At 43.5% G+C, this 26194-nt stretch overlaps 3 protein-coding genes across 5 annotated transcripts; 1 reads left to right on the top strand and 2 right to left on the bottom strand.

Annotated features, from left to right (window-relative positions):
- The first annotated feature begins 1210 nt into the window (after positions 1-1210).
- Positions 1211-4257, top strand: ebpl (EBP like). Its single transcript, XM_080782355.1, has 4 exons — positions 1211-1456; positions 1857-1926; positions 2860-2998; positions 3472-4257. Exons 1-4 carry the CDS (start codon positions 1262-1264, stop codon positions 3725-3727), a joined length of 660 nt encoding a protein of 219 aa, XP_080638481.1. The 5' UTR covers positions 1211-1261; the 3' UTR covers positions 3728-4257.
- A 386-nt stretch (positions 4258-4643) lies between these two features.
- Positions 4644-9473, bottom strand: arl11 (ADP-ribosylation factor-like 11). The gene is made up of 5 exons (XM_080781713.1): positions 9290-9473; positions 8496-8561; positions 8021-8136; positions 7197-7374; positions 4644-6138 (listed from the first exon to the last, which is right to left on the bottom strand). The coding sequence occupies exons 1-5, from the start codon at positions 9329-9331 to the stop codon at positions 5989-5991; spliced, it is 552 nt and encodes a 183-aa protein (XP_080637839.1). The 5' UTR covers positions 9332-9473; the 3' UTR covers positions 4644-5988.
- Positions 9474-17397: 7924 nt separating this feature from the next.
- On the bottom strand, positions 17398-25570 carry xylb (xylulokinase homolog (H. influenzae)). Of its 3 annotated transcripts, XR_013965240.1 has the most exons (20): positions 25379-25570; positions 24624-24706; positions 24404-24473; positions 24198-24278; positions 23969-24055; positions 23600-23728; positions 23267-23332; positions 22701-22773; positions 22272-22390; positions 22051-22132; positions 21873-21913; positions 21636-21751; positions 21084-21199; positions 20316-20389; positions 19997-20093; positions 19700-19758; positions 18919-19006; positions 18281-18375; positions 17706-18118; positions 17398-17589 (listed from the first exon to the last, which is right to left on the bottom strand). XR_013965240.1 is itself a non-coding variant. In XM_080781662.1 (19 exons), the coding sequence occupies exons 1-19, from the start codon at positions 25430-25432 to the stop codon at positions 18050-18052; spliced, it is 1599 nt and encodes a 532-aa protein (XP_080637788.1). In that variant the 5' UTR covers positions 25433-25570; the 3' UTR covers positions 17398-18049. The 3 variants fall into 3 exon arrangements, 2 of the variants coding, with proteins under 2 accessions (XP_080637788.1, XP_080637789.1); XM_080781662.1 differs by having other exon boundaries at positions 17398-18118; XM_080781663.1 differs by lacking the exon at positions 24404-24473 and having other exon boundaries at positions 17398-18118; positions 25379-25432.
- Between the last annotated feature and the right edge of the window lie 624 nt (positions 25571-26194).

The following is a 26194-nucleotide window of genomic DNA, read 5'->3' as shown; positions in this document are numbered from 1 at the left end:
ATTCTGTGAACTGGAGGTGAACTGCCCCAAAGTTATTAATGCAGCCGCGCCCGACAGCCGGCGAAAACTAGAGTTCTCAATAGGCCCAAAAATTACCTGGGCCCTCATCAAACCCTGTACACTCAAGACGCTGCCACCCTTAGATCTCCATATATGCAGCGGACCTGTTCTGACATTCCATACTGTATGTTGATCTGACCTCATCAAACCCTGTACACTTAAGATACGCTAGCTCTAGCTCCATATATGGCCAGTACAGAATTAATTCCATATGTTGATCTGACCCCCCATGCCAAAGCGAGAGAGCACCAGCACTCGCCCAGCAGTCTGCTGTCACCCAGGCGGATGCGTGTGTAGCAGAGTGGCTCAGAGCCACACGACCTTGATATTTAAACCTTTTATTTTTCATTATGTAGGCCTATGTATGAATGGTGACTTGTGCCCCAGTTCCATGCATTAATTCTGCACCGATAGGATTAATTGAAAATGGAGGACACTGATGTAAACAAGTCTTAGTGCTTTTTCTGGTTTTATCCTTGTAGCAGATTTTGTATCGACCTGTACCTTCGTTTGAACTGCATCCATTATGCAAGCTGTTAATACAAAATATCAATTAATAATAATAAATAGCACGCCACAATAGGTAGCCTCGGTCCCAGGCACAAGAGGGCGTAGTATACCATAGAAGTGAGATCTGTCGGTAGAGCGCTTCTTCCCAGCACACAGGGTGGGTCGGGACCGATTTGTGGGTCGCGGAAAACATTGTTATGGGTCCCTTTATTTTGTTTTTAATTAATATTTCAATATTACATAAATAAAATAAAATAAATATAAAACATTCCCCTAATCTATATGTTTCATGAATTAAAAACAAATGCAATGATTAATTAAACAATAATAAAGAAAAATAAATGGGTACAGAAATTAAAAAGTAGTGAAAATTGCCGATCTGCAAGCTCACAACGCGGCGCGAAGCGGCACGTTGTGCGCTTGTAGATCTGCTATTTTCACTATTTTGGGTCATGGGGGAACCCCTGACTATAAATTTCAATAGCCAATAATTATGAGGAGTGGTCCAAGAGTGGAGAGATTCCTCCCTCGACCAATAGAAACGTTTAGTGGGTTGGACCAACATGCCTGTGTCTCTCACTCTCCCAGTTCAAAGTTTCAAATGAAAGTGTAGCTACTATAGCTACACATATATATGGTATAGCTTAACTACTTTATTAAACTGTAGCTATAGGGCTATATATTATTGCTCATGGAGTCCCCGGCGGTGACAGAGAGTGAACCAGCAGCCCTGTTCAGCGCAGTCACAGTGTATTCTCTGTTGGCGTGCGGGCTGCAGCTTGTCACCGGCTACTGCTTCGCTCGGTACTGGGGCAGTAGATGTTCGTCCACCGACAGATGGGTTCTGGTCTGGTTGTTCTACGATGCTATAGTCCACATCACACTGGTGAGAGTCTTACCTGCATGCTTGAGCAGCTTGATTGATTGATTGATTGATTGATTGATTGAAATTTGTATTCACAGTTTGTAGAATGGGTACAGACTTACTTCATTTGGTTTGAACTGTTACTGTACGGTACAGTAACAGTTCAAACCAAATGAAGTAACTTCGATCGTTTACTAATTTTTACTTTTAACAGTAAGTAGGCCTACCCATTCTACAAACGATAGATAGATAGATAGATAGACTATAGTTTACAAAAGTACACAACTGTAGAAATAGCTGCTTGTAAAAGATCTTTTAAACAAATGACAGGATTTAGCAGTTTGTATGTTGATGTGTGGGCACATTTTGTGTAATTTTGCATGGATAATTATGGCTTGTTTATTGATTGATTCTTCTGCAGGAGGGTCCATTCGTTTACATGTCCTTGGTTGGAACCGTGGCCACGTCAGAAGGAATGCTGGCAGAACTATGTGAGTTTTGATCCGCTTAATTGCAAATTGCAATAATTTAATATCGCTACTGTGCTATAGGTCGATGATATAATGATTTCCGCAATTACCATTTCCGCAATTTCCACAATTTTTCCGCAATTTCCGCAATTACCATTTCCGCAATTTCAATTTCCGCAATTCCCGCAATTTTTCCAGTAAATACAACACATTGAGCAGGGCACTGCAGGGAGTTGAACCCCGTTCCGGTAAACCAGAAGTACGACACCAGTGCCTTAGCTTTTGTGTATTCAACTATTTGGGTAACATGTGAGCTTTATCCTCTAATTCATGGGCCTGGCATGGGCCTGGCTATAACCGATCGTTTTTTTAATTTTTTAATTTTTTTCAAATCCTTAAAAATGATGAAAAACGGCGTGCCATAGTATGCCGTACGATATGGGCTATAGCCCACGGTCCAAAATGATGAGAAACGAGGCTAACTTTTTTTTTCAAAATTTCAAAAAACATGGGCTATAACCCATCGTTTTTTCATTTCGTCATTTTTTTCAAATCCTCAAAAATGATAAGAGTTCCACTATAGTGGAAGCAAAGCAAAGCAAAGTTCTTTGTTTACCCAGGGAAGTGGACTAAGCCAAGGACTTGTTTACAGCCACACCCTGCTCATAGAACATTTCATGGTAGGGGTTCAGTGCCTTGCTCAAGGGCACTTCAGCGGTGGTAATTTTAACCCGTAATTCAAAGTGGGCCCCCAAACTGGCAAAACAGGGAGGCAGTTTAGAGACCAGGATTACTGCATGCCACCAGCGCCCACAGTGGGAATCGAATCCAGGACCTTCTAGCTGTGAGGCAACAGTGCTACAGAGTGCGCCACCGTGCACCCATGCTGTTTACATTTCTAACTAATAAAGTATTAAATCAGGGACATCTCTCTTTCTGTCTGCCCCGTCATAGGGAAGGAGTATGGGAAAGCAGACGTCAGATGGCTGCATTCTGATCCCACCATCGTCTCATTGGAGTTGTTGACGGTGGTACTGGACAGCTTCCTGGCTCTAGTGCTGATCTATGCCATCATCACAGACAAACACTATAGGTACAACACACACACACACAGCGGTGCAGACACCTAAACCTAACCTATGTCACTCTAATCCCAACCTAAATCTTTTTTTACTAACTGCATAGTCTCACTTAGCCAGACAACTCCAATAGTCTGGAACTACACCTACACCAAATCCGAGTAAGGAAGCTGCCATTTCTGTTCACAAAATTTTATGTAAAAAATATCTTTACATTTTATTTATTTTTTATTGCCATTTCTGCTAAGCAACACGCTATATATTATGCTTGGATGATTTCTATTTATATTAGGAAAGTGAAAGAAACGGAATTCGGGAGGAGGCTATTCCGCTTTATATTTTACTCATGATCAGTTTCCGTGCTCCAGACTGTATGACGAACCACGCGAGACTAACTGCAAGAAAGACATACACACACTGAAATAATTCCTAATGGTAAATAAAAGATAATTAATTAGTATTTTCTGCTGTGCCTGCCATCGTCCAGACATTTTGTACAGGTCAGCCTGTGTGTGTGTGAGCTGTACGGAGGCTGGATGACGTTCGTGCCGGACTGGCTGGCGGGCAGCCCCAGCCTGGACACGTCCCGCTGGCTCTACATGTGGGTTTACCTGCTGTTCTTCAACGGGGTCTGGGTAGTGGTGCCACTCCTGCTGCTGCACCAGTCCTGGGCGGCGCTGAGACGAACGCACCATGCCGCGCATGGCGGACCGACCAGCGCATCGCACGCAAAACACTCATAATTGTGATCGCGTGGATTAAAGCAGTGGTTCCCAAACTTTTTCATTTCAAGGACCCCCAAATTGACACCAATTAGCCCACGGGCCCCCATTTGAAAATATATGCCAGGGACCCCCATGAGAGAAGATTTGTATGGCTCTAGCAGTGATTCTCAAACCGATTAATTTCAAGGACCCCCCAGGTTGACATGCATTAGTCTACAGACGCCCATGGCATTTCTATCTCTAGGACCCCCAATTTATATTGTAAAATCAATGTTAATTTTACTCTGACCCATAAGGGTCCATTTGGTATCATTTAGCTGGGTACCCCCTGGAACTCCCTCCACTGAGCCAGTGTGTTTTATGTGACACTTGCGTTGGCATGTTGTCATGCCAATGAAGCTCACTTTTATTGAATTGCTAGAGTTTACATGCAAGTGGTTAACGTTGATGCTTGATATATATATATTTGTTTAGAATGCATCTTTTTTTTGTGCTGTATAAGTGAAATTATCTACATAATGTAGTCTGTTGTACAGATGCTTACGGTACACTTACCAATACTGTCTGGTAAATGTCCATGCAAAATAAAATCACAAAAAAATGTTGCCAGCATGAAAGGAGCGTGCGCACGTACACACACACACACACACACACATGTATGTATGTACAAATTATGATAAATATTGTCATACAGCCAACTTGCAGATTGAGGCTTTACCCTTTGCCGATTATGAAATATCCAAGATCATTAGGGCTTTCTGGAATGATTGAATATGCTTTATGCTAGTTTGACCACTTCAAATAACATAGATCTTTAATCTTAGTAAATCTAATCCATCAAATCTGCTCTCAACACGCCGTGACACATCTAATATTTTCATGTGTCCTATTTTGTTGAGGCTTGTTTTCACAGAATGGAAGGAGGAGACATAGCTAAAGCTAAAGTTTTATTCTGGCAGGTACCCAACTGGTCCCATTCCAAACATCAACACATCGTTATTATGTTACTACGTAACACAACCCTAAGTAAAAAAAGAAACCTGCTCATTTGACTGCTTTTTAAACTCGCACACAATGGCAGTGACATGATACATCAACTAGCTTTATACACACACAGAGCATACATTAAAATATAACAGTTCAAATGATGTACATGATATTTACAATGGCAAGTGTGTGTTTGGCGTGTGTTTGTTGTGAGATGACAATTCATGAATTGTCTAATAATAATGTGAAATATTGACTGAATCGTTATTTTCAAAAGAGAATATTGAAAATAGCAGTTCTGATTTTGCTTGAAACCATGGTGTGACAAAGTGTTTAACACTAAACTGATTCATTGATTTGTCAATTCATTCAAAGTGTGTTTTAAGTGTGTGCGTGTATCTATACAGTGTGTATGTGTTGACCCTTGCTCAAGGGCACTCCGGCACAATGCCAGGACTGGCCTGGGGATCAAACCAGGAACCTTTCCTCATCAACCGATGATCACATGCGAAACAGAGCTGGGAGATGATATTCATCAAGAATATGAGAATTCAAGAATAATTTGTGCCACGGAATGTAACAGCTCTGTACGTGGTCTACTCTTTTCACTCCCTCTACACCAAATCTCTTCACAGAAAATAGCTGATGTAAATGATTCACGAACATTAAATATAGTATAGCTGTCATTTATGGATTTGAAATAAGAATAGGCCTGTATAGGGTTTAAGATGTTAAAACCAGTTTACCAATTATCAAAAATAAATAAAATTAAAAGGCAAAAAAACGTAAGAAAAAAGGTAACCTAAATCTTTGACCTCTGGCCCCTTTTCCATCGGGGTTGAAACAGTTCTGTTCTTTCTTCCCAACCAAATTAATTAGTTCAGCTCCTTGGAAGATGCAGTCTATGTGATATAAACCATCATTACAGAAATTAAAAAAGTATTTGTAGTTACGTCCCCACCAAAGCGGTCCAGGTATTATTTTGCGCAAAAGTGCATTATTGGCTATTTCCCCTAATATAAGCCCTTAATGGGGGTTGGGTTTTTGTGTTAATGCGCTTATTTCCATCGAAATAAGTAGTAAAGTGTGCCGCTTGGGATACTATTTACATTATGAAGAGAGGATATATACAAAAAAAAAGATTTTTGAGTGATGGAAATAAGCAAATTAGCACAACACCCCAATGCCCCATTCAATTCAATGCAATGCAATAAAAGTATATATAGAAAAAAAAAGATTTTTGAGTGATGGAAATAAGCGAATTAGCATAACACCCCAATGCCCCATTCAATTCAATGCAATGCAATAAAAGTATTGCTCTTCTTGATGAGCTTGCTGACGGAGAGGAAGGCCTGTGTGAGGCCCAGGCCCTTCAGAGCGCTACACGCTTGGATCTCCCAGTGGCGGTTTTTGTAGCTCGGCAGATCTAGCTGTTTCGACACCTACAATTCACAATGTAGGCATTTAGGCCAGTGGTGGAAAAAGCACCACTCACATGTTTTACATACCGATAAGTAAAAGTATCAATACCGCAATGTCAATAAAAAGTACAAAAGTATTGGTATCTAAACATACTTAAAGTACAAGCATAAAAGTACTTATTAAGCCGAATGTCCCATTTCACAAGTTCAACATGTATACAAATCAGTTGATTCTACAAGCTCACAATGCGTCGCATCGCGATTCGCAACACATTGTGAGCTTGTAGATCTGCCATTTTCATTCTGTAATGCGTTTGTTTTGTCCTGTTAAACAGTTTCATTCTGTAGTGTGCAGGGGCGGAAACTCCGTGGGTTCAGAGGCGCAAATGAACCCACTGGCATTTTGGCAAAATATATATTATGCAGTATATGCACCCACTGTCCACTGAAATTTCCCTTCCCAAGTGGTCATGTTGTCATGCACGTAGTCACATACCTTTACGGGTACGGGGGTTCATTAGCAAACTACCAACCGAAAAAACAAAACTCTTTTCTGGTAGTGTGTTTGTTTTGTCCTGTTAAACAGTTTCTGTGCTTTATCTGACAGCCCTCCTACTGTATGCCCAGCTTTGTGTGTACCCCATAGTGATGATTTGATTGGCTGAGCACGGAATGTGATGTATGATGACTTCACACGAGTGTGATAAAAAAAAGAAAAAAAAATAAAGTACAGTAAAGGAAGGTCCTTGCAGACTTGACGCGTTTCTCGAAAAAATGCTGCAAAAAATAAAAAACACGCAGCAGACACCTTTAATGTGTTGTTGTTAAAATGGGTGCTGTTAAATAGCTCTACCTGTATATGGAGTGTTTGTTCAGTAATGGAGGTCTTATTCCCATCTCTCCAGCTCCTTAGGTCGGAATAATAATTGTATCCAAGTCAGGAGAGAGTATAAACAAGCTGAGCCTGAAGGGACAGGGATAGGGGATACCCCCGTTACTGTGTGTGTGTGTGTGTGTGTGTGTGTGTGTGTGTGTGTGTGTGTGTGTGTGTGTGTGTGTGTGCGCATGCTGTGGTTCACCTCTCGTATGGTCATGGAGTTGGGCAGGTCTTTCTTGTTGGCCAGGACCATCAGTGGAACTCCTTTGAGGTTCTCGTCGTTCAGGACTTTCTTCAGAGCTCTGTGAGCTTCAGGCATCCTGCCTGCGTCGCTGCAGTCCACCACAAACACCAGGGCCTTGCAGCCTTCCAGGTAGAACCTATATATATATATACATCCAAATTAATAATATCTGGATATGACACGAGTTGATAATTTTCTTCAGCTAAGCGTGGCCTCAAAATTAATGTGCCTATGTTATGCACCGTGTTTCACACATTATAATAAGTTGTGTGTTATACAAATATTTTCACTTTAGGAACACTATCCGTGAAGCTCAGGTCGGACACCTCACTAACACTAGTCTGGAAACCAGACACCTCACTAACACTAGTCTGTAAACCAGACACCTCACTAACACTAGTCAGGAAACCAGACACCTCACTAACACTATAGTCTGGAAACCAGACACCTCACTAACACTAGTCAGGAAACCAGACACCTCACTAACACTAGTCTGGAAACCAGACACCTCACTAACACTAGTCAGGAAACCAGACACCTCACTAACACTATAGTCTGGAAACCAGACACCTCACTAACACTAGTCAGGAAACCAGACACCTCACTAACACTAGTCAGGAAACCAGACACCTCACTAACACTAGTCAGGAAACCAGACACCTCACTAACACTAGTCAGGAAACCAGACACCTCACTAACACTAGTCAGGAAACCAGACACCTCACTAACACTAGTCAGGAAACCAGACACCTCACTAACACTAGTCTGGAAACCAGACAAACCTCCAGTTGGCTCTCATCCGGTCTTGTCCTCCAACATCCCAGATGGTCAGAGACGTTTTCTTGTCCAGGTCCAGAGTCCCTACGTTGAACCCTATGGTAGGAGATGTATCCATCACCTACGCACGCACACACACACACACACACACACACACACACACACACACACACACACACACACACACACACACACACACACACACACACACACACACACACACACACACACACACACACACACACACACACACACACACACACACACACACACACACACACACACAATGAAAATGTATTATTTTCAAATGTTTATCACACAGAAGAACTTTTATTATTTTCAAATGTTTATGATAATGTGCTTTCTTTTCAACTTTTCAAATGTGATGACATGTGAATTTACGTCAATTCAAATTCAAAGTTTGTTTTTTTCAGCTTGTTCTTCTTCCCTGTAATTAAAGTCTTAAGAATGAATGCTCACCTTCCCCGTCAGGAGTCGGGCCAGCAAGGTGGACTTCCCAGACGAGTCTAAACCCATCAGGATCACCTGGAGAGGCACGCACACACGCACGATTGTTTAATTGCAGAAGTTAAAGTAATGCATGTCATGTCTTAGGATGTGTGATGATGTTACAGTTACATTCATTATACTGTACATGTCTATGTAATTGTCTCCTTCCTCATAACATGCGATGATGCGACCATCATCACAGTGGCTTCACAATCATCTAAAACAGCCTTTGCCTCCAGAGTCCAGACACACATGAGTCTAGCCGCAATTTTACAACAATAGATTCATTATAATGAGTTGCATTGCAGTGTTCCAAGAAGGCCAGTGTCCAACAGGCACCGCTCTAGTATTATAAAAATCTAGTTTTGCAAATTGCAGCTAACATGAGCCTAGCTATATTAGATTAATATTATCCACACTTGAGCCCTTGTATTCTGAGGGAATCATTGGCCAAAAAGAGCAGCCAACAAGGGTTTTTTAAGCGGTTAACAACCTGCATTATAGTATTATGCATAAGCTGTTTGAATTTGTAAGACGTGTCATTGATTGATTGATTGACTGACTGACTTGGTTTGCAGTGTGATGGCTATCAGTGAAAGTGAGGAGCACCTGGGCCCGGGTGCAGAAAAATGTGAGCCTCACACCCCTTTTAAAGCCTGTCCTGGCTATGTTCACTATTCAAAAGTACAATATTCATAGTATAGTATCCAGACAATACAAATAATCAAGCTAAGTACGGATAGTTATTAGTCTGATAGTCTCACCTGTGGAGGATGTTTGAAGGACTTAGAGAAGAAAATGCCCATGGCAAGACTCTGCCCTCCTCACAAGGATAGGAGGATTATCTCTGTCCTAATTGTATTCTGACTCGATTGATCCTCCTTTCTGTAGGTACACACTGATCAACTCAACAGCTGTTATATCCTCCTCACTGCTTCTTTCTAAGGATCTTCATGGACGACTTATAGTTATATGACAGAGAGAGAGAAAGCCCTCCTCACCACAGAAAAGAATGTTGACAAACCAGTTGCTGGGTCACATGACCTGGTTTCATTGGTGGAAAACTGCCATTTTGTGGCTCTGAGCCCAGCCCACACATATCTGTGAAGATACCTGCACACACACACAAGAATCACATGGAAGGGTCATTTCATGACTAGCTGGGAACTTCCTACACTCTCAAATTGTACTCTATCCAGTCACTCTACTACACCAATATGGGAACCCACTAAGAATATGTCTTGAGAGATTACTTGACAGTGACACTGGTGTGTGTGTGTGTGTGTGTGTGTGTGTGTGTGTGTGTGTGCGTGTGTGTAAACCATGAAATCATAGTTTGAGGCTAAATTTAAATTACACGTTTATTAATTATTTAGCCTAATGATTGTAATGCTTGAATAGAAAAAGCTACGTCAGTGAAAAAGTCCATTTAAAATGTTCTTTTTTGTGAAGTTGATATGGAACCAAAGAGAGAAATCTGCTATGCTGTCACAAGAATGTGGAATGACCTACCAAAACCCATTAAACATCCCTACCAAAACTGAAAAATCTTACAATTAAATTGAGCATTGTTTAACTAATTGAGCACCTTGATAGTAGTAGCATCCTCCAGACCCACTGAGTTTTCTTCCAAATATACTGTATTATTATTATTATTATGTATAGCTGATTAATTGAGTACAATGGCACCAATGGCCCATAGCACTTACTCTACCCTAGATAGCACTTCTGTAGACTTAGATAGCATTTAAAACTTATAGCATGTTATGTAGACAGCACTAGAATTGCATTGTATATAGTCATAGCACGCCATAGTACATATGTATAGCATAGTAGTATATATGTATAGTTTATACGTATAAGTTTCATTATATAGATATTCCACTGTTACTTTCTTAGCTTACGCATGTTTCATGATGAATGTTTTTATGTGATGTATTCCCATGCTTTTGTTCTTGCTTAATGTAAGTCGCTCTGGATTAAGAGCGTCTGCTAAATGCCTAAATTGTAAATTGTAAAGGTGATCAAGAAAGTCAACCAAAGTTGCAGTCAAAAAAGCTTCAAAGGGTCTCCTATACACAAAGACGGACACTGAACATCCCTCCTATATACCCAAAGACGGACACTGAAGGTCCCCCTATACCCAAAGACAGACACTGAAGGTCCCCCTATACCCAAAGACAGACACTGAAGGTCCCCCTATACCCAAAGACAGGCACTGAAGGTCCCCCTATACCCAAGGACGGGCACTGAAGGTCCCCCTATACCCAAGGACGGGCACTGAAGGTCCCCCTATACCCAAGGACGGGCACTGAAGGTCCCTCCTATAGCCAAAGACAGACACTGGGGTGTTTCCCCCCTAAAACATGATCATCGGGTAGGCTACTATGATTATACTAGTAAGACTTATTTCAAAAAAGTGTACAGGAAGTGTTAAAAATTATGTTATTATGTGGCCACACCCACCACCAGTTCATTAAGTATACCTGGTTTTCACCGTAGCATCAACCACCATAACTTGAAGCCTCGCCCACAGCTGTGTTGAATGATAATAACTCAAAGTCTTTCGAGAAAACCAAAAATACACAGGGAGGACATATTTGAATATTCTAGAAAAAGTACCAAAATCACGGCACTCCATCTTTAACAAATAAACTAGACTGGTATAGTTTCTCAGGAAGCAGCATTGGCTTGCTGTGACGTCATTCCTTGAATACAGCAAATGAAGGAATTGAGAAATGGTATTATGAATTGGGAGGGAAAATAAAAAAATTGCACGTGTGAAGTGAGCGGCGCTCTTACATCATGTGTATGCCGGCCAATCACAATTGGCATCCTCACTTTTCTGTCATTCCGGCCAATCACAATTGGCATCTTTAGTTTTCTGCCCTCACTTTCTATCCTCAATATGCTTTGCTCAACCAATCAGCCAATCAAATCATTGCTAATACGATATGATTCACACAAACACACAAAGCCGGGCATAGAAAAACATGAAAAAAACGTATGCATGCGTGTGTAGGTGTAGAATGGCCTCATATATATATATGAGCCTATAACAAGTAAAATTGAGACGAAAATAAAAAGGGAACTGCAAAAATAACTCACTGACAGGCATTTGGACCTGCACTTGTCTTTCATCTTTTTCCATGTTGAGGCAAACCTCACCACAGAAACATTATGATGCCTCTCGAGGATGTTCAGGTGGCGAGTCTTTAAACTGCTCGATGAAAACCACACCGGAGCGTCAAGAGGACTGCCCGATACAGCTGGAGGATCTCCTGGAGGGCGGCCAGCCCCGGTCATGTCCACAGCGCAGGGACTGTTTACCCCGACTCTCCCTTCTCTCTTCCACTGCCCTCTCCCTGTCCTCCACGTCCATCATCGCTTCCTTCACCTTCTTCTCCAACTCCTCCACGGCCTTCAGCCACTCACTTGCCATGGTCTCCCACTGGTGAACCTGCTTCTCCCTGTCGCGAAGCACCTTCTCCCACAGCTCCAGCTTCATCTTCTTGTCTTCCACCGTCTTCTTCCTCTCCTCTACCTCTTTCTTCCTCACCTCTACCTCCTTCTTCCTCTCCTGCTCTGTCCTTTCTACCTTCTGCTTGATCTCCCTCCCCCATTCGGTGACCTTCCTCACCTTCACCTTTTTACACTCGTCTACCTTCCTCCTCACCACCTTCCTTTCCAGCTCTGGCACCTCCATTAGATTCTGCTCCCCCTGGGCCTCCGCTATGCCCAGGCTTTCCCCCTCCTCCACCTTCATTAGATCCTGCTCCCCCTGGGCCTCCCCTATGCCCAGGGGCACCTTCATTAGATTCTGCTCCCCCTGGGCCTCCCCTATGTCCAGGCTTTCCCCCTCCTCCATCTCCTCCACCATCTTCTCTTCCTCCGGACTAGCTTCCAGATCTTCAGGAGACGGGGAGAACATATCGATGGGTTGAGGCTCCCACAAGGGCAGGCTTTTGTTCTCCTCCACCTCCTCCTTATTCTGATCTTGTGGTTTCGCTTCCAGCTCCTCCGGAGACAGGGAGAACATATTCATGGGTTCTGCGATTTGTGGATCCCATGTGGATAGGCTTTTCTTCTCCTCCTCCACCATCTTCTGTTCCACCTCCTTATTCTCTTCATATGGTTTTGATTCCAGCTCCTCCGTGGACAAGGAGGTGAACATGTCAATAGGCTCTTCTACATGGAGCTCCTTCATGGGCAGACTTTCCTTCTCCGCTGCCACAGCCTCCAGTTCCTCCTCATTCATCTCCTTTGGCTTTGCTTCCAGCTGCTCATCAGTAGACATGAATAACATGGAGAACATATTGATGGGCTTTGCTAAATGGGGCTCCCATATGGAGGGGCTTTTCTTCTCTTCCTCCGCCACAGCCTTGTGGTCCTCCCCTGGAGGAACCAGAGAACACTGCTCCTCTGGTTTATGATCCAGCTCCCCAGGAGACAAGAAAAAGGCAAACATACTGATGGGCTCGGCTAAGTGGGGCTCCCATGCAGGCAGGCTTTTCCTCTGCACTATGATCTCCCGTTCCTCATCTGCCTTCTCATTCTCTTCCTCCGGTTCTGTCTCCAACTCCTCAGGAGGCTGGAAGAAGAAGGAGAACATATTGATTGGCTCTGATAAGTGGGGCTCCCAAGCTGACAGGCTTTCCTTCTCCTTCCCCTCCATCACCATATTATGTTCCTCCGCCTCCTTATTCTTCTCAGGTTTCGCTTCCAGTTCCTTGGAAGACTGGAAGAAATTATTCATGGGCTCTGTAAAGCGGGGCTCCCATGCGGGCAGGTTTTTATTCTCTTTATTCTCTTTCTCCACTCCCGTCCTCCATTTCTGCTCTAACTCCCTGTTCTTCTCTGGTTTGGCTTCCAGCTGCTCATCAGACAAGCAGAAGGACACATTAATGGGCTCTGCTAAGTGAGGATCTGCTAAGTGGGGCTCCCACGCGGACAGGCCTCTGCCTTCCACCTTCATCTCCTTTACCAACTCCTTCTTACCGTCCTCCACCATATTCTCCTCTGGCTCCCTCTCTTTCTCCTTCGTATTTGACTGCTTTGTATCCTCTACCCTCTTCTGGTGCTTTACCTCTGTCCCCACAACCTCTTTGACCACTTGCTCTGGACAACCCTGTGGAGCTTTATAAACGTTGTGGCCCAGAGCTGGGTTGACGGGGTGGTTGCCAATCTTGCTGGCAGCGTAGATGTCAGGGGACATACGCTGCTTTGGAGAAAACCTGGGAATGTCCAGATCTTCCATGTGTCGTCTGGAGGTTTGTCCCATGTGTGGCTTCCATGCAGATGTGTGCATATCTTCAGGAGTTCTCGCTGTTGAATTCTCTATCTGCTTTTCCTCTTCTGTCTTCTCATATACTCTCCAGTCCTGCTCATTCTGCTTTCCAGTTTTCACCTCCTCTACTTTCCTCTCATGTTCCTTCTGCGTCTCCTTCTCTTCTTTGGACCCATCCGGCACCACGTCCTGCTCTCTCTTAACCCTTCTCTTCTTCTTCTTGTTCTTATAATACTCTTCTATCATCTTTTCAACCTCCGTTTTCTCCTCCTGTACTTTGCAATCCTGCTCCTCTAGTTTCTCCGTCCCCATCACTTCCACCTTGGTTGCAAGGCCGGGCCAATCCCGCGGAGCCGTATGCACGTAGTGGCCCTGAGGTGGTGGCCGGACGGGGCGGTTTCCAATCTCTCCGGCAGCATCGGCTTCCGGGGATGGACGCTGCTTCGGAGAAAACCTGGGGATGTCCTGACCCTCCGTGCATCCCCTAAAGGTCTGCCCTGTGTGCCACGTAGATTTCTGTTTCATGTTTTCATGCGTTCTCATTGTTGATATCCGTTTTTCCTCCTCTGGCTTTTCTTTTACTTTGATCCTCGCCTTCTGCACCTCCATTTTATCATCCACATTCCTCTCCTGCTCTCTCTGCTTGTCCCTTTTGTCTGCCACCTGCTCTTTCTCTTTGTTCCCTTCCTGTAGCGCAGTCGCTTTTCTCTCCGGCCCCCCGTTACAATAATCACCCTTCATCTGCTTTTCCTCCTCTTTTCTATCATGGTGTACTTTTCTCTCCTTCCGGTTCTCCACTCCCATCTTGGATAACAGCTCGGGACAATCCAGTGGAGCTGTATGCACATTGTGGGCCTGAGCTGGCGGGGCTTCAGATTCCATATGCATGGTTGTTTGGGAACTGCCTGTGTTGTTAAAGTTATCCTCTGTGCCAGGTATCATCTGAGTTGTAATGCCAGTTATCTCAAAAGATTGTGTATGAGCATTGCCATTGTACAGTGAGTTAGAAAGGTTCCCTAAGTGTGCAAGTAATTTCTCTAAAGTAGAATAGTAAAGTACCACGGCTTTGCCATTAGCATCTTCAGTGGCCTGTTTGTTACATGGGTTTGGATCAAATACAGCAAACCAATTGTCTTTCTGAATGACAACACATGTATTTTCACCAAATGTTACAAGACAAGCTTCGAAATTCAACAAAGCGTTCTGAAGTGCCTCATCGAAAGGCATCGATGATATTTCTTCATCATGATGCTCGACCTTAATCTTTCCAAGAAAGGAATTTCCTATGTGGACTGAAAATGTACCTTTCCTGGTCTTATACGTATCTGGCAATTCAGATATCACAATGTATCCAGTATTGCTCTTTATCTTATGTTTACTGAGCATTTCATTATAGAATGTTGTTCCCTCATCTAAAACATTATCAATATCATTTGTTGTCCATGTGAGAATATTCTTCATCTTACTCATCATAATTGCTGCCAAACTATTAGCAACACAGTGTTTGCCCGCGTGACTTCTATAGTGCTCGTGTAATCGATGTGAGCATTGTACAGGTGGTTGATTAAAATCTTCTGCGTTGTATTTTTTCACCCTAATCTGCTTCTTAACGTACTCTATCTGCTTTTCCTCCTCTGCTTTCTCCTCCTGTACTTTGCTATCCTGTTTCTCCGTCCCCATGCCTTCCACTTTGGCCGCCAGCTCTGGACAATCCTGCGAGGCTGCGTGCACATTGTGGCTCTGAGCCGGCCGGGCAGGCCGGTTACCGATCTCTCCGACAGCGTAGGGGTCGGAGTACAGACGCTGTTTCGGAGAGAACCTGGGAATGGGCTGATCCTCCATGTGCTCCCTGAAGGTCTGTCCCGTGTGAGGCTTCCATGCTAATTCCCATGCAGATACCGGTATTTGTTTCAAGTCTTCAGATTTCCTCATTATCGAGGAAATCCGAGGAAATGATCTTACTCTCGTCTGCTCTCTGTTGTAGCGTACCTATGACTAATGAATGTCTGACTAACGAACATCGACTGTTAATTTTGCTGTGCTGTTCTGCTGGCTTGCTATATATGCACAGCCGCAGTGACGTATGATTCATACGTCACGGGAAGACAGGTCAGCATTATGACTGTAAGTAAGCCATTGCCAAGCCATGAGGCCCATAGGGAAGCTTGTCCACCCCCTGGACATGACAGTGTCGTCGCAGGGACTTAACCCCAATCCAACCCTTGAGTGCCAAGCAGGGAGGCATTGCATTAGGTCCCATTTTTCAGAGTCTTTGGTATGACCCGGACCCAGACACTCAAACCACAAGGCCACTGAGATGGCATTATGAATGCCATGCATTATTGTATTATGAAAAAACAACAATACAAAGATAAGTGCTATTTTAAAAGAAATAACAGGTTAAAGGAGAATTTCGGACTAGAAGGCTTTCTTACCTTTATTTGTAGTTGTTACGTCCCCACCAAAGAGGTCCACGTGTTATTTTGTGCAAAAGTGCATTATTGCCTATTTCCCCTACCATAAGCACTCAATGGGGGTTGGGTTTTTGTGCTAATTCGCTTATTTCCATCAAAATATTATTATTATTTACATTACTGATTTTTGAGCGATGGAAATAAGCGAATTAGCACAAAACCCCAAATTTAATTAAATTTAATTCATTGAGGGGCCTTATGGTAGGGGAAATAGCAGAGACATCTTAACTCGTCTCGACCTCAGCTGAGAAGAAATAGCCTTAAGAGGTAGGTTTTGAAGAACGGGAAGGGGCAGCAACAGAGAGCAACAGGGCCCTAAAAATGTGTTATTAGCCAGATGTAGCTACTATACACCTGTGAACTTCCCCTGCAAACTGCTAACCTTGCAGCCGAGAATGCAGCAGATGGTTTGCGAGGGATATGGGAGCACTTGTTTTCCTTACAAGGCCGAAGTCTCTCGGTTACTCGCGAAGCCCTGCATGGCAGGGGCTTAAGGAAAGCATTACCCTTCTCTCATTCAGCTACAGATACACTGGGATCACAGTAAAAACAAATAATGCACCTGTTATTGATAGGCTGATCTAAGGAGTTGATTATAGTGTCCACAGACGACAGAGATAACATTTAATATTGATATTTCATATCATTATGAGTATTGAGTTCACTTGCCTTATTTCCTTCCAACAGTCTCCTAATAGGTGGGCGCTGTCTGGCGGCAAGATCTTGCGGACGTCCTGTTGAGTGTGTTAACAGGAAAGGTCGATAACAAAGTAAAATTTCTCCTGATTTGTCACTCTGAAAAAGGCCATTTTAGTATCAGAATGTTGGGGAAAATAATCGTTCTTAAGTTCACTTCACGTTCACCTTTCCATTGGAATTAAACAGGGAACAATAGACTCCAACCTGCTTCCAGTCATGCAGAAATGGGAAGTGAACGCCAATTGGGCTGTCTTTGTTTTTGTCTTGGACTTGATGGGGGACAGACTTCCACTTCCAGTTCAAGTTAGTTTAGACTAGAGGAGCGAGGACAGAGCATGTTGAATCACTGCATTTATAACATAAAATAAAAACTGAACTCACACATTCAAGTTATGTGCAATTGTTTCAAAATTTAATAACAAAATATTGGCATTACCATGCAGGGTCAGTTGGAGTTAACTAAATACTGACATTATATTTATGAATGAATGAATGATGAATGAATTCATTCATTGATTCAATCAATTAATTTGTTTGTTTGTTTGTTCTTTCATTCATTCACAGGGTGATATGCTGAACCCAGGTCAGTCTCCGTTCACAGAAACTCATCCTTCACTTTATTTTACTGAGATTATTGTTACTGAGATCCAGTATAATCACCTGAGGCCGATTCTAAAAATACCTTATAAATCCTGACCTACTGTAAGTTTTCAGAAAAACGTCAAATATGAATTCAAAGATTACAAAAAATATATATTGCTATATAGTGTACATAGAACAGCTACCCCAAGGGGTTTCCTGTCTTGAAAGGTAATAACACCTAAAGGTTTCCCCATCCTAAATGGGATAAACAACATTCAACTAATGCAATGATTTTAGTCAGTTGGCAATTTACAAACAGTACAAGTATGAAGGTATACTAGTATATGAATAGTTTCTATTATAATGAATGTTTATTAATCATTATCGTGAGATTGTCGACGTGTTTCTAGGCGAAGCCTTCTTCTACTGTCCAATCAGGTCGTTATAGACTTGTTCTAAGAGCACCGATTGGTGGATGTGGTCTAGGGGCGGGACATTTGGAGAACTCTCTCCTCCAATCGGGCGTAGCGTTTCAACATCCCATCAACCACCTGGAACACACGCACACACAGAGATCTGCTGTTATTGCTGAATTGTCCGTGCATTGTGACATGCGGTTAATGTGACACTTTGTATGTGTGTGTGTGTGTGTGCGTGTGCGTGTGTGTGTGTGTGTGTGTGTGTGTGTGCACTGCGCGCACGTGCGTGTGTACCTGTTGTGCGCCAGGCTTTGGGGTGGCAGCAAGTTGTGGTTCTGCAGCGTTCCGTACGACATCAGAGAATGACGCACCTGACTGTGCACGCACACCTTCACACACGCACACACACACACACACACACACACACACACACACACACACACACACACACACACACACACACACACACACACACACACACACACACACACACACACACACACACACACACTTAATAATTGTGTTTTTGCCGTTGAACATTGGACAACATATGAATAAAGAATACATTTCTGATTGCCTTAATTTACTAAGAAATTACCGGTAATATTATAAATATTATTATATATTATATTTAAGAATTCTATACAAACAAATAGCGGAAATAGGCCTCATCTGCGATTTCTGCATTTAAAATGTTGACGATTCTGAAAAGATAATTGTGATTATCTCAAATAATTGCGATTAGACGAGTATGTAATAATTGTGCCATCCCTACGTGCATGGCACAGCCCAGACAGGCTGATCTGAGTTCAGATCTTACCGTGCGCATGGCTCCGTAGGCACAGCACAGAAAGTGTGATCTGAGTTCAGATCTTACCGTGCATGACTCCGTAGGCACAGCACAGAAAGGGTGATCTGAGTTCAGATCTTACCGTGCATGGCTCTGTAGGCACAGCCCAGACAGGCAGAGTTGGAGACGTCTATACAGTAGACTGGAGCGTTGAACACGTCTGATAGAACCTGGAGAGAGAAAGGAGATTTACCATCTCATAGCTGTAGGCAGTGTTCCATGTATGAGTGTGTTCAGGCATGATGAAGTAGCAGAGAGAGCCAGATGAAGCAGATGAGCGAGGGTGACACCTTTCTGGAACACACTCAAGTCATTTCCCCAAATCCAAGGTGCCAAAAGTCAAATCTGAACTTGGTAGATCGATCTGCGTTTAGCTTCAGTGGCCCCAACACCTGGAATGACCTGCAGACTACATTGAGATTAACCACTTTGGTATGCTTGAGTCGTTTTATAGGGGTGCATACTTAGTTTAGACTAGTCATTGGTTAGACATGGGTTAAGGTTAGGTTTAGGTGTGCTGCTCCGTGGGAGGTTAGGTTTAGGGTGAGGGTTTGAGATAGGTTCTAGTTGTAGGACTAATGACTGGTCTAACCAATGACTAGTCTAAACCAAAAACTGTCTAAAGTAAGTACTGCACCCGTTTTATAACCTTGGTGGCATTACTGCATCAAAAGTATGCCTGATCAACAAACTATACTCCTAATAACTCTGTAACGATCATGTTATTTGAATGTAGCCATTTCTTGTCATAATTTCAGGTCGTGTCCAATGGTATGACTTTGCCTGCTCAGGGAAACCTCTGACTATCTGTGTTAAAAGCAGTTGATGCCCTTCTACTAATGCACGCACGCACGCACACTCACCTGCAGAATTTCTTTGTTGGATGAAGCCCCTCCCGTCGCCAGAACTCTTGTACCAGGAACTAAACACACACACACACACACACACACACACACACACACACACACACACACACACACACACACACACACACACACACACACACACACAATAATCGTTTTGGCGCATGCGTGCGTGTGTGACTATAGCCAGGTCTTAGTGTACAGTACATATCTGCCCTGTGTGTGTGTGTGTGTGTGTGTGTGTGTGTGTGTGTGTGTGTGTGTGTGTGTGTGTGTGTGTGTGTACAGTTGTCTTACGTATCTTGTATCCCAGGCTCTCAGCATGAAGTCTCTTAGACAGAAACTGTCCCTCCACCAACGCCCTGACCTCCTGCTGGGAGCTGAAACATGACACCTGACAGACAGACAAACCGACAGACAGAGAGATAGATAGATAGATAGACCGACAGACATTAAAAGGTATGAAAAAAACCACTGGCACTGGGTGAATTAATAAAGTACTCAATCAATCAATGAAAACTCCTGGTGGGTGCTACATGTGTGAAAGGCCAACACCAACACGGGACATTCCACGGACATTCTCCAGAGTTCACGTCAGTTCTTTAGCAGTACACACCTGGTTGTCGTGGGCATCGAACCTGTGCAGACCAACAGCGGCGGGCGTTATCTCCACCACGTCATAATAAAACCCTGCAAACATATCAACCAATCACAATCAACCATAAAAGCCTGCAACAATCAACATTCAAGCATTTACACCGCACTTCCTGCTTCAGTAGCACTGTCGCGTTCATGCAATGTTAATTGATTATTAACTAATTTACTGTCAGTCTGTAGTCTCTTCCCTCCCACGGCACAAGTTTTATTTTGAAGACCCCAAAATTCACCCCAATGAACCCGGAAGCAAAATCAGCAAATGTTGTACAAAGTTTATTCCAACTCCTAGCACACGACTTGTCCAATTTCCTTTGTGCGACACTTTTGTTTTTGATAGCCTGGCCCAGCCAGCGTGCTTTCTGGTCTAGGGGGAAGGGTAGCGCATGGAGCTTGCACTGGATAATATTGGTTCACCGATCTGACCGCCCGCCCCTCCCCTGCCTTCCCTGGTAGAAATTTGCGCACAACACTGACGTCACGATATTTCGAGCTACGCCCCTCTGCTACTGTACTGTAGTTCACTTCCACTCCTAGACCAGGTTCCCCCAGGCTTTCATTTTTGAGCCGAATGCGAAGGAAAAAGTCTGGGTACCGAGGCTACTTGTTTGATGAATAGGGCATTCATTTAGGAAAATAATAAAAATAAAATATGGAGATACAAGGTTTCTGCCCAACATCGACAAATTGTGACATGTCAATTATTATATTATGTACTCATGCGACCGACCTGTGTTGCCATAGTTTCCGAGGGGCGTATCTCTCAGGGAGGCGGAGAATACTTCCCATGATCCTTCGGCACACTCGTTCCTGATTCGTTCTCTGGTCAACGAGCCGTTCTTAAAACTGGAAGATAGCACACACACACACACACACACACACAAATTGATCAGTGCAGGAGCCGATACGCATTTTCAGTCAAAATATCTAAGATTAACAGTAACACAAACTCCAAAACAAAATGACCTTTGAATGCATTTAAGAATATTTATCCAAAAAGCAACGTAGATGAAGCAACACATTTGTTGTTTTCGTCTGTCAAAACACTGATAATCCATCATTATAAAAAACATGAATAACGAGGCCGATAATCGGTGGTTGCCGGTCTATTCCTATTATCTGTGTGTGTGCGGCATGTATTTGTGACAGTCCACTGTGTGTGTGTGTGTGTGTGTGTGTGCACGTGCCACACTAAAGCCATGTATTTGTGACAGACTGACAGTCCACTGGGTGTGCGTGCATGCGTGCGTGCGTGCATAGGTGCGTGCATGCGTGCGCATACCACAGTAAAGCCATGTATTTGTGACAGTCCACTGGGTTGGTGAAGACGTGTCCTTCAAGAGACGGACACGGATCCTCAACCCACAGGAAGACTGTGTCACTGGTTCCTAGAGACACCTGCACGCGCACACACACACACACACACACACACACACACACACACACACACTTGAATATTGAATTGAATATGAGTCAGAAATGTAAACATCACGAGGTAGACTTGAGAGTTTTCACTCACGGCAATGTCTCCTTCCTGTAGTCTCATACCTGCTAGAGATGCTGACACACACACACGCGCACACACACACACACACACACACACACGCGCGCGCACACACACACACACACAGATAAATGGTACCAAATCATTAAAAGAAAAGAAAATACACACACAGCGACCCCCTGTTGTTCCTTACCTGGATTGTCTCCAGTGAAGGCCACAACCTGACAGTCTTCATGGAAACCATACCGAGAAACCAAATAGGATGAGACTCCACCCTGTGGACAAAACAACACACTGCATCACAGTTTATTAAGCCATTGCATTTTCTATATCAGGGGTCTTCAACAGGGGATCCAAATCTTTGTGTGATAAGATTTCTTTTTTGAGAGGTGCACGCACACACACAGTACTTACGAGCACTGCAGTGGATGGCTGAGGCTTTCCCAGCAGTGTTTGGAGGTGAGGAGACGTGTTCTCCATACACACTTCAGACCAGCTCAGACTGTGAATGTCCAACAGATTCATGCCTGAACCTGAACACACGCACGCACGCACACACACACACACACACACACACACACACACACACACACACACACACACACACACACACACACACACACACACACACACACACACACACACACACGTCTATATACTGTTGCCAAGTCACAAGTCAGAGTGTAAATATTGATAATTATCCATTATAGAAAGATGACTTGTTAGCTGATTAGTTAGTTAATTAACTAACATTTGTCACTATTTTCACAATTTAACGACCAAAAACAGATTGTCTGATAGAGTGTCAGACAGACAGACAAGACCAGACAAGACAGACTTTACCATCACTGTAGTCGATAGCCGCATATTCACCCAGGAAGAGAGATGCAGCAAAACTGCTGACCAATGAAATCCTCTGAAAACACAAACACACGTTTGTATTAAAAAAAAACGGCTTCCAATCATATGCACCTGTGACCCAGCAGGCCTTGCACTGCGTCGACACGAGTTCCTGCTTCTGGGCCGTTTTAAAAGGCTGTTTTCTCTGAATCGAGGCGGCGTCCGCAGTAATTGAACACAACGCAGCCGTTCTGGGGTCATTTCTGATGTCATGCTGTGTCGAGGTTACAACATTAACGCTGACTAAGACAAATCACCTTTTAGACGGACGCAGTGACTAATTTTGAGAAAGAATGATTGAATGGATCACAGGGCAATTTCTCCTGTGAGGAACAGGAAATTATTGTTCTCGCAATGTCTACTTCTCACATTCTACTATACTTGCGTGTGAGATGAGACTGCATGGTGACAGTGTCTGTATGCATGTACTTTACACTTTACAGTACACAGCACATACACACACACACACACACACACACACACACACACACACACACACACACACACACCTCAGTGTCTTCATACTGCTGTGGTCTGGTCTGGTAGAACTTAGAGATCTGGTTCCCTGTAAAACGCTGGAGAGAGAGAGAGAGAGAGAGAGAGAGAGAGAGAGAGAGAAAGAGAGAGAGTCATACAGAGTTCTCAACGGGCCTGAAAATGAAGGCCCGGCCCAAAGTTGTACGGCCCGACTAATTAGCATACATTTTAGGCCTGGCCCAGCCCTAAAACGTCAGGTCAGGTCGGGTTTGGGCAGAATTTGAGGGAGTAAAAGCTAAACGCCAGCCAGCACCATCTTCATAGATAGAGAGAGAGAGAGAGAGAGATAGAGAATGACATGTCACCTCATAAGCTCTGGATCCTGTGACGTCAGCGAGTCTCTGAGCTCCTCCTACTGACGACTCTAAGTACTGACACTGCTGAGTTGTACTGGAGTCCATCCATACTGGACTGTCAGAGACAGAGAAGCTAGACTAACACACACACACACACACACACACACACACACACACACACACACACACACACACACACACACACACACACACACACACACACAGTTTGTATTACTATACTTGTGAGGAAATGTTTTAATACATATTTGAAGTTTTTCCAGAAAACTTATGTCAGGAGGAATTTTCAGAATGGCCCCTCAGCCTGTATAGCCAAGGTTGCTTTACATTAAAGGAAGGAACCAACAACAGTATAACTACCTGTAGTATTTCATGCAGGGGTTTCTCTGGATCCAGTTGTCTGAGGGTCTCACAAGCGCCTCTCCTCCAATACACACTACCGTGTTGCTGCACGCACACACACACACACACACACACACGCAAGCACGCACACACGCACGCACACACAGTGAAATAAAGAAATAAAGTTGTAGCTAATGGCTTATTAAAATTATGTGCTTGAAGGGGGGGGGGGGGGGGTGTCTCCCACCTGTCCACTTCCTGAGAGAGCCCTGACACGTGAGAAGTCAAACCCCACCCCCTTCATCTTGTCCAATAGCAGGTCCAGGGCCTGACGACACACACAAGCAGACCAATCAGAGATCAGACAAACAGGACGTGGAGGTCAAAAGGTTAAACTGTCTGTCTACTGATTCACTGTGACTATAGCACTGTGTTTGTGCGCGCGTGTGTTACCTTAACCCACATCAGTACAGGAGAGGTGACTGTTAGTCTGTCATCATGAATATGAACTCCTCCCTCAGTCCTAGAGAGACAGACAGACAGTTATGCCAGAACGACAAAACCTCAAAAGAAGAATACAAAACAAAAACAAATATAATAGGGTGTCTACCCACATCCTGCTTGGGCCCATATAATAATAATAATAAGATAAGATAAGATACTAGTATGTTACCTGAACTCGGGCAGTTCGCTGTCAAAGTGGACATTGTTCTGATGAATCACATTGAGGTTTCCATCCATGGCCACCACCTTTAACTGCAACATGTACGCGCGCACACACACACACACACACACACACACACACACACACACACACACACACACAAGCATGTCACACAAGCATGTCACACACGCACATCGCACACACACACACACACACACACACACACACACACACACACACACACACACACACACACACACAAACCTTTGTTAAACAACACAATACAATAAACCATCTACACAACACAAAATATAACCTTCACACAACAACAGTTGAACGTGGTATACATGAAAAAGTGAAAGTGTTATTATAGGCCCTATTGATTCACACAAAGCTGTTAAAGCTGCAGCTTGTAAACAACAAATTGATTGTAACCAACATGTTAACATTACAACAGTAATAAACATTATGAACGTGTATGTCAACATTATAAACTTGTGTTTTCTTCACAAGTTTATAATGACCTGTATTTTCGTTGAAAATTGAAATGTACCCATTCTACATACTGTGAATAAAAAATTCTAATCAATCAATCAATCAAACTCTTCTTCACGTTGCAGGACCTTTCTTCACCCTTGGTGTGCGTCGTGCGCGCGCCTTTACGCGCGTGACGCGCCTTCTAAAAAAAATAACCCATCTGTGATTAATTAGCGACGCGTTTATGACAATAATAATACCGTAATCATAATATTGAAGCGTTATACCTGCTGGGTGCTGAAATCCAACCCCAGGAACACTGCAGTGTCTGCGGCAGCCATGATGCTGCACTCTGGACTCAGGGCAAGACTGGGCTGCTGATCATAGAACCATTAGATCGAGGCGTTCATTCATTCATTTACATCTTTTTAAAGTTGTTGACTGAATCTATCAAGAATTTTACGCTACAGACAGGGCTGTTGATTTGTAGCGGTGTAACACCAATCACAGTCCGACAAAACATTTACAAAGTTATGTGGTTCCTTCCTTCGGATGAAATCTTGGTTGAAATCCTTGAAGTTGAGGCAAAGTCGGAAAATAATACAATAAAATAAAATACAAATTCAGTTGCGTTTGTCGTTGTGCGGCTTGTGCCAGTAGAAAACTATTTGGAAATTAAATTATGGCATTATTGTGGTGTCTCTCCTTCACGCGGTTATTTGACCTCTATAGATGTGCAAAATTGCAAAATTACGTTTTACTGTCATAATCTGAAAATAAACAGAAGCATTATATAATTATATGCAGTAGGTGGCGCCAGAACTGCACCATGGGAATGCACCAGGTTGGTTTCAAACTTTCAAACTTGTGATCCACTGAGCCAGTTATACTGTCTGCAGTTCCACACTTCAAAGGTCGTCCTCCTCAGCAGCAGGCCGGGGGTTGTTCATCAGTTCATGTTTACTCTGTAGAAATGTTTAAGATCCAAAGGTCACAATAATAAGGTTGTCCGTGTCTCTGCTGCTTCCAGGAAACAGTGTATTACACAGTCAGATCCTATACAGCAGTGGTTAACAAAGTGGGGTCCGGTGACCCCCAGGGGT

This window comes from Protomyctophum bolini (assembly GCF_963924005.1).
Source record: "Protomyctophum bolini genome assembly, chromosome: 14".
NCBI classification, from domain to species: domain Eukaryota; kingdom Metazoa; phylum Chordata; class Actinopteri; order Myctophiformes; family Myctophidae; genus Protomyctophum; species Protomyctophum bolini.
The sequence above is the reverse complement of the archived record's forward strand: the minus strand, read 5'-3'. Positions and strand labels throughout refer to the sequence as shown.